Source organism: Ranitomeya imitator, chromosome 3, assembly GCF_032444005.1.
Source record: "Ranitomeya imitator isolate aRanImi1 chromosome 3, aRanImi1.pri, whole genome shotgun sequence".
Classification (NCBI taxonomy): Eukaryota; Metazoa; Chordata; class Amphibia; order Anura; family Dendrobatidae; genus Ranitomeya; species Ranitomeya imitator.
This window is the reverse complement of record NC_091284.1, coordinates 328,458,934-328,472,327: the sequence shown is the minus strand read 5'-3', so window position 1 is coordinate 328,472,327 and position 13,394 is coordinate 328,458,934. Positions and strand designations below refer to the sequence as shown.

The following is a 13,394-nucleotide window of genomic DNA, read 5'->3' as shown; positions in this document are numbered from 1 at the left end:
TTTTTGTTTGTGAAAAAAAAGTTAAAGGTTCGTGTTTTTTAAACATTCCAAAAATTTCTGTGAAGCAGGGAATTAATAAACTCCTGATAAATACATTTATAAACTCCTAATAAATTCCTGTGAAGAAGGGTTAATAAACATCTTGAATGTGTTTTTGCGCATCTTGAGGGGTGCAGGTTTAAGAATAGTGTAACGTTTGGATATTTTCTATCATATAGACCCCTCAAAGTGACTTCAAATGTGATGTGGTCCCTAAAAAAATGGTGTTGTAAAAATGAGAAATTGCTGGTCAACTTTTAACCCTTATAACTCCCTAAGAAAAAAAATTTGGTTCCAAAATTGTGCTGATGTAAAGTAGACATGTGGGAAATGTTACTTAAGTAATTTGTGTGACATATCTGTGTGATTTAAGGGCATAAAAATTCAAAGTTGGAAAATTGCAAAATAGTCACACAAAATAGTTAATAAATATCATTTCCCACATGTCTACTTTACATCAGCAATTTTGTAGGGATGTTATAAAGGTTAAATGTTGTGAATTCTGCTCTTGGGTTCCCTCCAGTGGTTGTTGGTGGGAATGCAGATGTCTCTGACTCGCAGTCCTGGCCAGGTGTATCGGATGATTACAATTCTGACTGGGATATTTAGGTGTGCAGGATCCTTTAGCCCTTTCCAGTTGTCAATGTTACTTGTGAAGTGTTGGATCACTTTCTGGCTTCTCCTGTTGCTGCCAAATTCAGCAAAGATAAGTGTTTGGTTTTTGTATCTGTGGCACACTGCTGTGTGCTTGTTTCAGTTTTATTCCTGCTCTGATTGTAGGATTCACTAGAGTTGCAGATTTATGCTCCTACATCTTTTAGTAGATGTAGGAAGTGTTTTTTGTATATTCTGCTGTGTATGTTTTGAAGGGTTTTAATACTGACCGCACAGAACTCTGTCCTATCCGGTCCTATCTAGCTAGAGTGGCCTCCTATGCTAAATCCTGTTTTTCTGCCTGTGTATGTTTTTTCCTCTCCGACTCACCGCCAATATTTGTGGGGGGCTGTCTATCCTTTGGGGATTTTCTCTGAGGCAAGATAGTATTCCAATTTCCATCTTTAGGGGTATTTAGTCCTCCGGCTGTGACGAGGTGTCTAGGTGTGTTAGGTACACTCCACTGCTACTTCTAGTTGCGTCGTTGTTAAGTTCAGGATTGCGGTCAGTATAGTGGACACCTTCTCCAGTGAAAGTTCTCATGCAGCTCCTATGTCACCGGATCATAACAGTTAAAAGTTGACCAGCGATTTTTCATTTTTCCAATAAAATTTACAAAACCATTTTTTTTAAGGACCACCTCACATTTGAAGTCACTTTGAGGGATCTATATGAAAGAATATACCCAAAAGTGACACCATTCTGAAAACTGCACGCCTCAAGGTACTCAAAACCACATTCGTTAAGTTTATTAACCTTTCAGGTGCTTCACAGGAATTTTTGGAAAAAGAAAAAATTAACATTTAACTTGTTTTCACAAAATATTGATTTCAGATCTAATTTTTCTTATCTTGATAATGTTAACAGGAGAAATTACGCAAGAATTTTTGGGTCCAATTTCTCCTGAGCATGCAGGTACCCTATATGAGGGATAAAATGACTGTTTCGGCACACGGCAGAGCTCGGAAGGGAAGGAGCGTCATTTGACTTTTTGAATGCAAAATTTGCTGGAGCAATTGGCCAATGCCATGTCGCGTTTTTAGAGCCCTTGATGTGCCTAAACAGTGCAAATCCATCACAAGACACCATTTTGGAAACTAAACCCCTCAAGGAACTGATCTAGATGTGTGGTGAGCACATTGATCTCTCAGGTGCTTCACTGAAGTTTCTAACGTTGAGCTGTAAAAAAAAAAAAATCTAATTTTTCCCACAAATATGTTTTCAGCACAAAATAATGCATTTTCATAAGGGTAACAGGAGAAAGTACACCATACAATTTGTTGTGCAATTGGACATGCAGGATGGAACAGCTTTAATGCAAATGACCAACAGAGGAGTGATGGACTCCCCAGTCTTGTAGAAACAAGAGAACAATTATAGAACCAGAAACACGTGGGCTACTTGCACATTGAACAAGTCTGTAGGAACCTGATCACACCATCAAGAAACTTGAAGACACAAAAGAGCACAGTGAGGTCAAAAATACTCTGTTGTAAAAAAAAATCATAGTAATAAGCAAGTGCTAGTCAGAAGATGGAAAAAAACAGGGTATTTAGTTGATACGGTTTTTTTGCAAAAAAATGTATACTAAGCTGCTCCACCAATCGTCAAGGTATACCCTTATGGAGCAGTCCTATCTAATGTATATAATCCCTATCTGATGTATTTAAAACCTGTTCCTCTGTATAGTACCTGTATAAGCAGGGCTCAGAGAAGGAATATCCATTTGGACATGCAGGATGGAACAGCTTTAATGCAAATGACCCACAGAAGAGTGATGGACTCCCCAGTCTTGTAGAAACAAGAGAACAATTATAGAACCAGAAACAAATGGGCTACTTGCACATTGAACAAGTCTGTAGGAACCTGTTCACACCATCAAGAAACTTGAAGACACAAAAGCGCACAGTGAGGTCAAAAATACTCTGTTGTAAAAAAAAAAACATAGTAATAAGCAAGTGTTAGTCAGAAGATGGAAAAAAACAGGGTATTTAGTTGATACATTTTTTGCAAAAAAATGTATACTAAGCTGCTCCACCAATCCTCAAGGTATACCCTTATAGAGCAGTCCTATCTAATGTATATAATCCCTATCTGATGTATTTAAAACCTTATCATCTGTATAGTACCTGTATAAGCAGGGTTCAGAGAAGGAATATCCATGTGGACATGCAGGATGGAACAGCTTTAATGCAAATGACCAACAGAGGAGTGATGGACTCCCCAGTCTTATAAAAACAAGAGAACAATTATAGAACCAGAAACACATGGACTACTTGCACATTGAACAAGTCTGTAGGAACCTGTTCACACCATCAAGACACTTGAAGACACAAAAGAGCACAGTGAGGTCAAAAATACTCTGTTGTAAAAAAAATCATAGTAATAAGCAAGTGCTAGTCAGAAGATGGAAAAAAACAGGGTATTTAGTTGATATGTTTTTTTGCAAAAAAATGTATACTAAGCTGCTCCACCAATCGTCAAGCTATACCCTTATAGAGCAGTCATATCTAATGTATATAATCCCTATCTGATGTATTTAAAACCTGATCATCTGTATAGTACTTGTATAAGCAGGGTTCAGAGAAGGAATATCCATGTGGACATGCAGGATGGAACAGCTTTAATGCAAATGACCCACAGAGGAGTGATGGACTCCCCAATCTTGTAGAAACATTTCTGGGGGCATGGCATGGCTCGGAATGGAAGGAGTGTCATTTGACTTTTTGAGTGTAACATTTCCTGGAATCATTAGTCCATGTCATGTCCAATTTGGAGAGCCCCACACCATCCGTGTGTGCGATCATGTAGACGTAATAATCTATCCCTGGTCAGATAGACCCAGGTCATCTTGACAGATTATTACGTCTAATGTCAGAAAGGGGTTAAAGAGCAGCGCTACATGGAAGTCTTATCCTGACTGTCACCTTTTGACACTTTACAGGCATGGGCTGTTTCTGGGGAGTTGAACGACTGTTCTGGAGACAGAAGGGGGTCTTCTCTACCCAAGTGGGTTATGCAGGAGGTTTTACAAAGAATCCCACATATGAAGAAGTGTGCACTGGTAAGTACTTTCTCTTAGGCCTCATTCAGACGTCCGTGATGTATCTGGTTTTTTTTCACAGATACAACACATACCCATTTTAATCTATGGTGCTGCTCAAGTGTCCGTGTTCTTCACAGACAGTGTCTGTGCAAAACAGACATGTCAGTTTCTTTCTAGCAGCACAAATGACAAGGGCCAATACAAGTCTATGGGTCCGTGAAAAACATCTACAGCACAGGGATGGCGTCCGTGTGCCATTCATGTCTAACATTGAAAATTATAAGAAAAGCTTTGTTTCTTTCTTCCTTTATCCATCTGTGAAAACCACTGATGAGAGTGATGGTGAAAGCGGACATACGGATGACACACTGATGACACACTGATGTTAACAACGGACGACGCACTGATGATAAAAACAGACTCACAGATGACACACTGATGGTAACAACGGACGCACGGACGACACACTGATGTTAAAAATGGACACAATGATAACAAACTGATGGTAAAAATGGACAACACTGGTGATGGTACCATTTTTTTGCATATGTGTTTAAACATGGACATGTGAATCAGGCTTGGAATTCATTTTATAATGCTACCTGTTACCTACTTTAGCATTCTTTATACACATAAATCTGTACACACCTTCTACATGAAGGTTAGCCAGTTTTTGCTTTTAGCTATTAACTCCTTCCCGACCTTTGACGCCACGTAGGCGTCATGAAAGTCTGTGCCAATCCGACCTGTGACACCTATGTGGCGTCATGGAGGGATCGCGTCCCTGCAGATCGGGTGAAAGGGTTAACTCCAATTTCACCCGATCTGCAGGGACAGGTGAGTGGTACTTCAGCCCAGGGGGGGTGGCTACGATCACTCTGGTTGGCTGTTGAAAGTGAAACTGCCAATCAGAGCGATTTGTAATATTTCACCTATAAAAACTGGTGAAATATTACAATCCAGCCATGGCCGATGATATTCTGCAATATCATCGGCCATGGCTGGAAACCTTGATGTGCCCCCCCCACCGCCATCGATCACCTCCCCAGTCCTCTATTCTGTGCTCCGCTCCCCTCTGTTGTCCTGTCTGCTCCCCCGTCCTCCTGCCCGCTCCCCCCGTGCTCCGATCCCCCACATGCTCCGATCTCCCCCCTCATACTTACCGAGCCTCCTGGTGTCCATCCGTCTTCTCCATGGGCGCCGCCATCTTCCAAAATAGCGGGCGCATGCGCAGTGCGCCCGCCGAATCTGCCGGCAGATTCGTTCCAGGTATATTTTGATCACTGTGATAAAAGCTATCACAGTGATCAAAATAAAAAACATAGTAAATGACCCCCCCCCTAATCACCCCCATAGGTAGGGACAATAATAAAATAAAGAAAATATATATTTTTTTCCCACTAGGGTTAGGGTTAGAACTAGGGTTAGGGCTAGGGTTAGGGCTAGGGTTAGGGTTAGGGTATGTGCACACGGTGCGGATTTGGCTGCAGATCCGCAACGGATTGGCCGTGGATCCGCAGCGGATTGGCCGTGGATCCGCAGCGGATTGGCCGCCCGTTGCGAATTTGTAGCAGTTTTCCATCAGGTTTACAGTACCATGTAAACCTATGGAAAACCAAATCCGCTGTGCCCATGGTGCGGAAAATACCATGCGGAAACACTGCGTTGTATTTTCCGGAGCATGTCAATTTTGTGCGGATTCCGCAGCGTTTTACACCTGTTCCTCAATAGGAATCCGCAGGTGAAATCCACACAAAAAAACACTGGAAATCCACTGTAAATCTGCAGGTAAAACGCAGTGCCTTTTACCTGCGGATTTTTCAAATATCGTGCGGAAAAATCTCACACGAATCCGCAACGTGGGCACATAGCCTTAGGGTTAGGGTTGGAATTAGAGTTAGGGTTGGAATTAGGGCTAGGGTTGGAAATAGGGAAAATATTAGGCTTGTGGTTAGGGTTAGGGTTATGGTTAGGGTTAGGGGTGCGTTGTGGTTAAAGTTGTGGTTAGAGTTGGGATTAGGGCTATGGTTGGGATTAGGGTTAGGATTAGGGTTGGGATTGAGGTTACGGGTGTGTTGGGGTTAGGGTTGTGGTTAGGGGTGTGTTGGGGTTAGGGTTGGGATTAGGGTTATGGCTACAGTTGGGATTAGGGTTAGGGGTGTGTTGGGGTTAGTGTTGAAGTTAGAATTGAGGGGTTTCCACTGTTTAGGCACATCAGGGGTCTCCAAACACAACATGGCGTCACCATTGATTCCAGCCAATCTTGCGTTCAAAAAGTCAAATGGTGCTCCCTCCCTTCCGAGCCCCGATGTGTGCCCAAACAGTGGTTTACCCCCACATATGGGGTACCAGCATACTCAGGACAAACTGGGAAACAACTATTGGGGTCTAATTTCTTTTGTTACCCTTGTGAAAATAAAAAATTGCTTGCTAAAACATAATTTTTGAGGAAAGAAAAATTATTTTTTATTTTCACGGCTCTGCGTTATAAACTTCTGTGAAGCACTTGGGGGTTTAAAGTGGTTACCACACATCTAGATAAGTTCCTTGGGGGCTCTAGTTTCCAAAATGGGGTCACTTGTGGGGGTTTCTACTGTTTAGGCACATCAGGGGCTCTGCAAACGCAACGTGACGCCCGCAGACCATTCCATCAAAGTCGGCATTTCAAAAGTCACTACTTCCCTTCTGAGCCCCGACGTGTGCCCAAACAGTGGTTCCCCCCCACGTATGGGGAATCAGCATACTCACTACAAACTGGACAACAACTTTTGGGGTCCAATTTCTCCTGTTACTCTTGTGAAAATAAAAAATTGCAGGCTAAAAAATAATTTTTGAGGAAAGAAAAATGATTTTTTTTTTCATGGCTCTGCGTTATAAACTTCTGTGAAGCACTTGGGGGTTTAAAGTGGTTACCACACATCTAGATTAGTTCCATGGGAGGTCTAGTTTCCAAAATGGGGTCACATGTGGGGGAGCTCCAATGTTTAGGCATACAGGGGCTCTCCAAACACGACATGGTGTCCGCTAACGATTGGAGTTAATTTTTCATTCAAAAAGTCAAATGGCGCTCCTTGCCTTCCGAGCCCTGCCGCGTGCCCAAACAGTGGTTTACCCCCACATGTGAGGTATCAGTGTACTCAGGAGAAATTGCCCAATAAATTTTATGATCCATTTTATCCTGTTGCTCATGTGGAAATGAACAAATTGAGGCTAAATGAAATTTTTTGTGAAAAAAAAGGTACTTTTTCATTTTTCGGATCAATTTGTGAAGCACCTGGGGGTTCAAAGTGCTCACTATGCATCTAGATAAGTTCCTTGGGGGGTCTAGTTTCGAAAATGGGGTCACATGTGGGGGAGCTCCAATGTTTAGGCACACAGGGGCTCTCCAAACACGACATGGTGTCCGCTAACGATTGGAGCAAATTTCTAAAGCAAATTCTAAAGTCAAATGGCGCTCCTTCCCTTCCGAGCCTTGCCGTGTGCACAAACAGTGGTTTGTGACCACATATGAGGTATCGGTGTACTCAGGAGAAATTGCCCAACACATTTTAGGATCCATTTTATCCTGTTGCCCATGTCAAAATGAAAACATCGAGGCTAAAAGAATTTTTTTGTGAAAAAAAAGTACTTTTTCATTTTTACGGATCAATTTGTGAAGCACCTGGGGGTTCAAAGTGCTCACTATGCATCTAGATAAGCTCCTTGGGGGGTCTAGTTTCCAAAATGGGGTCACTTGTGGGGAGCTCCATTGTTTAGGCACACAGGGGCTCTCTAAACGCGACATGGTGTCCGCATTGAAAAAGTCAAATGGCACTCCTTCCCTTCAGAGCCCTGTCGTGCGCCCAGACAGTGGTTCCTCCCCACATATGAGGTATCGGCATACTCAGGACAAATTGTACAATAACGTTTGGCATCCAGTTTCTCTTTTTACCCTTGGGAAAATAAAAAAATTGTTGCTAAAACATCATTTTTGTGACTAAAATGTTCATTTTTTCCTTCCATGTTGCTTCTGCTGTTGTGAAGTACCTGAAGGGTTAATAAACTTCTTCAATATGGTTTTGAGTACCTTGAAGGGTTCAGTTTTTAGAATGGTGTCATTTTTGGGTATTTTCAGCCATACAGACCCTTTAAACTGACTTCAAATGTGAGGTGATCCCTGGTTTTGTAAATTTTGTTGTAAAAATGAGAAATCACTGGTCAAATTTTAACCCTTATAACTTTCTAGCAAAAAAATTTTGCTTCCAAAATTGTGCTGATGTAAAGTAGACATGTGGGAAATGCTATTTATTAACTATTTTGTGTCACATAACTCTCTGGTTTAACAGAATAAAAATTCAAAATTTGAAAATTGCGAAATTTTCAAAATTTTAGCCAAATTTCCATTTTTTTCACAAATAAACGCAAAAATTATTGACCTAAATTTACCACTATCATGAAGCCTAATATGTCACGAAAAAAACAATCTCAGTACCGTTAGGATCCGTTGAAGCGTTCCCGAGTTATTACCTCATAAAGGGACAATGGTCAGAATTGCAAAAAACGGCCAGGTCATTAAGGTCAAAATAGGCTGGGTCATGAAGGGGTTAAATGCACTAAAACAATGGTGGCCTCCGTTCAACACACACATATATTTATTTACTGATAGAAGAACAAGAATTTCTAGTTAAAGAGTAACTGCACTTTTAGAATTCTTTTGATATGTCATAGAGACATATAACCTTTAAAAAGCTGTGGCACCGGGATAATTTTGTGGAAATTTTTTTTACTTTTATTTAATCCAAAAAAGCTTCCAGGTGTCCGCCGGGGAAAAGAGGAAGTTACTGGAACGGACACCTGGATTTAACCCCTGTAGATGTGGCAGTAGGACCCTTCCCCTTTAGGGACCATTGGCCGGCAGGGGCATCCTAATTAGTGCATCATCAAGAGGAGTGGTGCGAGGGGGGAACTGGGCACTGACTGTATTTTATTGTTGTTTGCTATATGTGCACCCCAGTCAGAGGCACGCACTTTAAACAGGACCGTGCCTGCCAGACTGTAGAGACCTGTGTGTCGTAACCAGTGCCTTCCACTCTCCCACCAATCCGGCAATGAAACACACACTGTCCTAGGTGAGTTTAACAGGTTGGTCAGTTTATTAATTACATAAGCAGAAAAAGGCAATTACATTTCGTAACGGGCGGCTTGCGCCGAGCTCCTGTCCATGATCGACAGGTGAATGGGTCCAATGAGCGGTTACGAACCTTTGCCCTCCTCTGCTTCTTCCGCCACTGAGGATCGCGTGTATGACCTACATGGGACTCTGACCCCCACTCAACAACCTTAGAGCCTGTTCAACCTCATCCTGTTATCCAGACTGAAAAATATCGAGGTCAATATCCGTTAGGTGAACTCCGTCCGTTCGTAATAGTACCGTGTTATTTCCTTGCAGCTGGTGGTGACGAATTACGATACCGCCCTTTACCCTCACAAATTTTCCGATCCGAGCATTGAATTTCCTTCTTGTGCAATCTATGGCTTTTTTATCTCTTGCGCCACGCCAGACGGCCTGTGGTATCATCTCCGACCACACCAGTATCATATTTGTGAATAAACAGCTGAACCGTTCCATATCCGCTGTCATCCATTTGTACAGGTCGGCCACCTTTTGCTTGCCTAGATCATTGCCACCCGCGTGTAACACTATTATCACCGGGTGTTTCGCCCTCCTTGCTATGTCAACCATTTCTTTGAAAACCTGTTTCTATTGGAGTCCTCTGATACCCCTCCAGTTAACTTCTAGGCCTGGGAGGCCAAGACTTGTTCCTCTCGGCCGCAGTGTGGCCCTTTTTTCCACCCAGTAGACATAGGAATGTCCTACAACCCAAACTTCTACTCCTGTAAGAGACAACATATGTTAATTCAGCAAATCAGGTCTTATGTATCTGGCGAAGCATGTTGGACTTCCAACGTCCCATTCTCTGCACCTCGACCTCTGACACTCCTGTTCTAGCTGGTTCTGTGGCTGCCCTGATCCGGAACGAATGTGTTCCATACTCCTTTGGATTAGCACCTATTTTTTTCAAGCATAGCTTGTCATTGCCTGGAATTGGTACTTGGTCAGAGAGGACCCGTCTATATGAGTGAAGAAAAATCTACTTGCGTGTTTTATTCCAACGTATCTTTGGATGATTTTTAGCAGGCAAACTGGGCCGTCTGTAGAGTTAACCAGGACCCATGTGCCCCTACTGGTGGGATCGCACTTGGATTTTCTCACCCGAATGCGTACAGCGTCGCTGCATATGACTATGTCCTCATTAATTAGGCCTCCTTCCGACGCGTTTTTTGACCGTGGTAGTAATTCGCTAATGCGCAGTGCTCCAAAAAAGGCGATCGCAAAAGCTGCCGATATCAGGACCGCCTCGTATTGCGATATGCAGACTGATGGGGATATTGAAATCATGTCATGCAATAGCCTCAGTGAAATGGGGCAGCTACATTCTTGGCTTGGCTGAAGCGTTTTCAATCCTTTAATGGCTTGCTTAATAAAAAAGAACTTTATTATGTCTGCCCATCCCAGTAGTTGAAAGAAAAAGGCTAACACTGATAATTTCCGTTGCGCCGACGTCCCCGACGCCCCGCTTTCCTTCAGCCTTAGTAGAAATTCGACCCTCACGGCACCTCGTGTTCAGTCGCATTTATCAACTGGCCTACCCTGAAGTAATGAGCACCCGTCCTCCCAAGCCTTACCATAGACCTGCTAGGTAGCCGGCGAAATGGAGTCCCAGATTAAGGGCATCAGTGATTGGCCACTGTGTCCCACAGGGATAGTGGACACTGAATACCCCGGGGCTGCGCATTGGGATGCTGGATTCTGAAAGCCTGCCAATTGGAAAATAACAGTGAGTTAATTATATTGTCGTCTACTTCCACCACAGTGGTGGCTCTACACCAAATATTGCTTTCTAGGCATAGCAGCGCTAGGATGAGGATGACATGTGGTTTAGACTCCTTGCTGTTTTCATATTTTTTGTTTGGAAACGAATGTTCATGTTTATCAACTGATTAGCCCATATCTCAACAGCCGCCACAATTGCAAACATTTCCCATAGGGCTGGGTCACGCGTTTGATGTGGTCCATAGCTCCGGCCAATCGTATTTGCACCATTGGTTTTTGCAGATTGCTGCAAAACCCTCTTTTTTGCTCCACCCTATTGCCAGTCCAAGGTCCTTGCTTGCAGTCTCTCTAGCCATGACACATTTATGACCGTTGTACGATTGCAGGAACGTGAGCCTAATTCTATGACCGGGCTGAGAAGCGTCTTTTGTTGCCAACGATAGTCTGCGCGAGAATGCTCTGCCAGCCGGCATTACGTGGCAGGCGAACGTCAGTAGACCCAATAATGCCTGCATTTGCTGGAGGATTACTTCTTTAACTTTGTGGAAGCCTTTCAACATCTGCTGTGTTTTATCCATCGGTAAGCGGAAAACTATTGAATTGGTGTCTATTTCGATTCCTAAGAAAGGCAATACGTTGCACTGTCCCTCTGTTTTTTCGGGCGATAATGGTATGCCGAATTGCCGTGAGATAGCTTTGAATTTCTCTAGTAGATCGGAGCAGAGTTTAGAATTTCTGGGTCTGACAAACAAAAAATCGTTGAGGTAATGAATTAGGGATTTGCTGCCTGTTTCATATCGAACTACCCAATCCAAGAAGGTACTGAATAATTCGAAATAGTGACATGAGATGGAACATCCCATTGGTAAACACATATCAAAATAATAGTGCTTGGTCCACTTTGCAGTCCAGTAGGTGGAAATATTCGGGGTGCAGAGGTAGTAAACAGAATGCCGATTCTATGTCTGATTTGGCTAGCAGGGCGCCAGGTCCGGCTGCCCGAACTAGTTCCACCACCTTATCGAAAGACGCGTATGTGACAGAAGCTTCTTCTGGGGAGATAGCGTCATTAACCGATTCGCCGTTTGGGTGAGACAGATGATGGATTAAACAATATTTACTGGGTTCCTTTTTGGGTATAATGCCTAATGGCAATATTTTGATATTTTTGAAGGGTAGAGACTGAAAGGGGCCTGCTATTCTACCTAGTTTCACCTCCTTTTGTATTTTTTGTCTTAGGATTTCGGGAAATTCACAAGCAGATTTTAGGTTATCAGATAGGGTTGACGTTCTTGTAAACTTGAAGGGGATAAAAACCCCGTCCGTAAAGCCAGCTTGTAGTTGCTGTGCTGCTTTTTTATTGGGTTAGAGGTCTAACCAGGGGCCGATCGCGGTTACGCTCACTGGGGTTCTGCCTTGTAGGCGCTTTATATGGCTGGAGAGTGCACCTTGACGCTAGGTGTCCCCCCCCCGCAAGCTGAGCAGTCATATCTGAATTTGCATAGCACGTGGAAACGGCAGTTTCCCTCGTTAAATAGCCAGCAGGCCCCGGGTTTTCGTACAACCACTGAGTTTTGACCTGCAGCTGCGGAGTAATTAGTGGTCGTAGCTGAAAAGGGGGGCTGCTTCTGCGGCAGCATCAGTCGCAACCATACGTCTGTCACTTTAACTCTCCACCCTAGATTGGGCTGTAGGGCCAGCCGCCTGTGGAACTCCTCGTCATACCGCCGTCAGGCTGAACCGCCATGCGATTTGTATGAACTATTTATCATGTCCTGATATATAAATAATTCGGAGCAGCATTCCATATGCTTCTGGCCTAGATACAGCCCAATTCTGCGAAGGCCTGAAGCCAATTATTCATAGTTAATGCTATTTTTATCTATTCCTATCATAAACCCGTTCGTTAGCTTTATCCACTGTTTGTTGGTCGACTGATAGCAGCGACCATATGTCAACATAATTGTTGTTCCAAATTTTTTGTCTAGTCTCCTGGTCTATATGACCGCCTAGCGGGCTGATCCCACAGAAAAACACGTCTTTGTGTAGACTCGCTGACTGTATTGTTGTAGTAAATATAAAAAATATAAAAAATAGTAAATATAAAAAAACTGACTGAACAGCAATCTAGTCTGAACTGGTGCATAACCAAAAAAGTCATATAGCAAATAGATTAATGGCTGCACTCAAAATTAATCTGTGCTAGAGCAAGGAAATGTGCGATACATGAAATGGGAATAGCATAATGGCTTGTGAAATATATGAAAAAAACACATGAGATTCTTAGCACAAGATTTGGCCAAAAGTTGTGAGCCCATCCACCAATCGTCAAGGTAATCTCAGAACGGATGGGTACCTGAGCTGACTGCCTAGTGTGAACACTTACCTATGGCTAATAACGTGGTAAAGCCTGCTTATATAGGAAGCTCAGAACCAACTGTGTTAGGATGTACCACGTTATTAGCCATAGGTAAGTGTTTAATTTTGAGTGCAGCCATTAATCTATTTGCTATATGACTTTTTTGGTTATGCACCAGTTCAGACTAGATTGCTGTTCAGTCAGTTTTTTTATATTTACTATGTACTATTTTTTCTGACTTGAACGCCCCGCCCTTCACCATGCTGTGATTTTAATTACATCCTAACACAGTTGGTTCTGAGCTTCCTATATAAGCAGGCTTTACCACGTTATTAGCCATAGGTAAGTGTTCACACTAGGCAGTCAGCTAAGGTACCCATCCGTTCTGAGATTACCTTGACGATTGGTGGATGGGCTCACAA

The 13,394-nt window shown here is 42.9% G+C and overlaps 1 protein-coding gene across 2 annotated transcripts in view; it reads left to right on the top strand.

Moving 5' to 3' along the window:
- LOC138669868 (peptide methionine sulfoxide reductase MsrA-like) overlaps positions 1-13,394 on the top strand; it is a 110,802-nt gene that overhangs the window by 33,229 nt on the left and 64,179 nt on the right. Inside the window, exon 3 of one of the 2 annotated variants that reach the window (XM_069756700.1) lies at positions 3,638-3,757. The exons of the other annotated variant lie outside the window; for it this stretch is intronic. Coding sequence (XP_069612801.1) covers positions 3,638-3,757 — 120 coding nt within the window. The remainder of the gene's footprint in view (positions 1-3,637; positions 3,758-13,394) is intronic. 2 annotated transcript variants of the gene reach the window in all.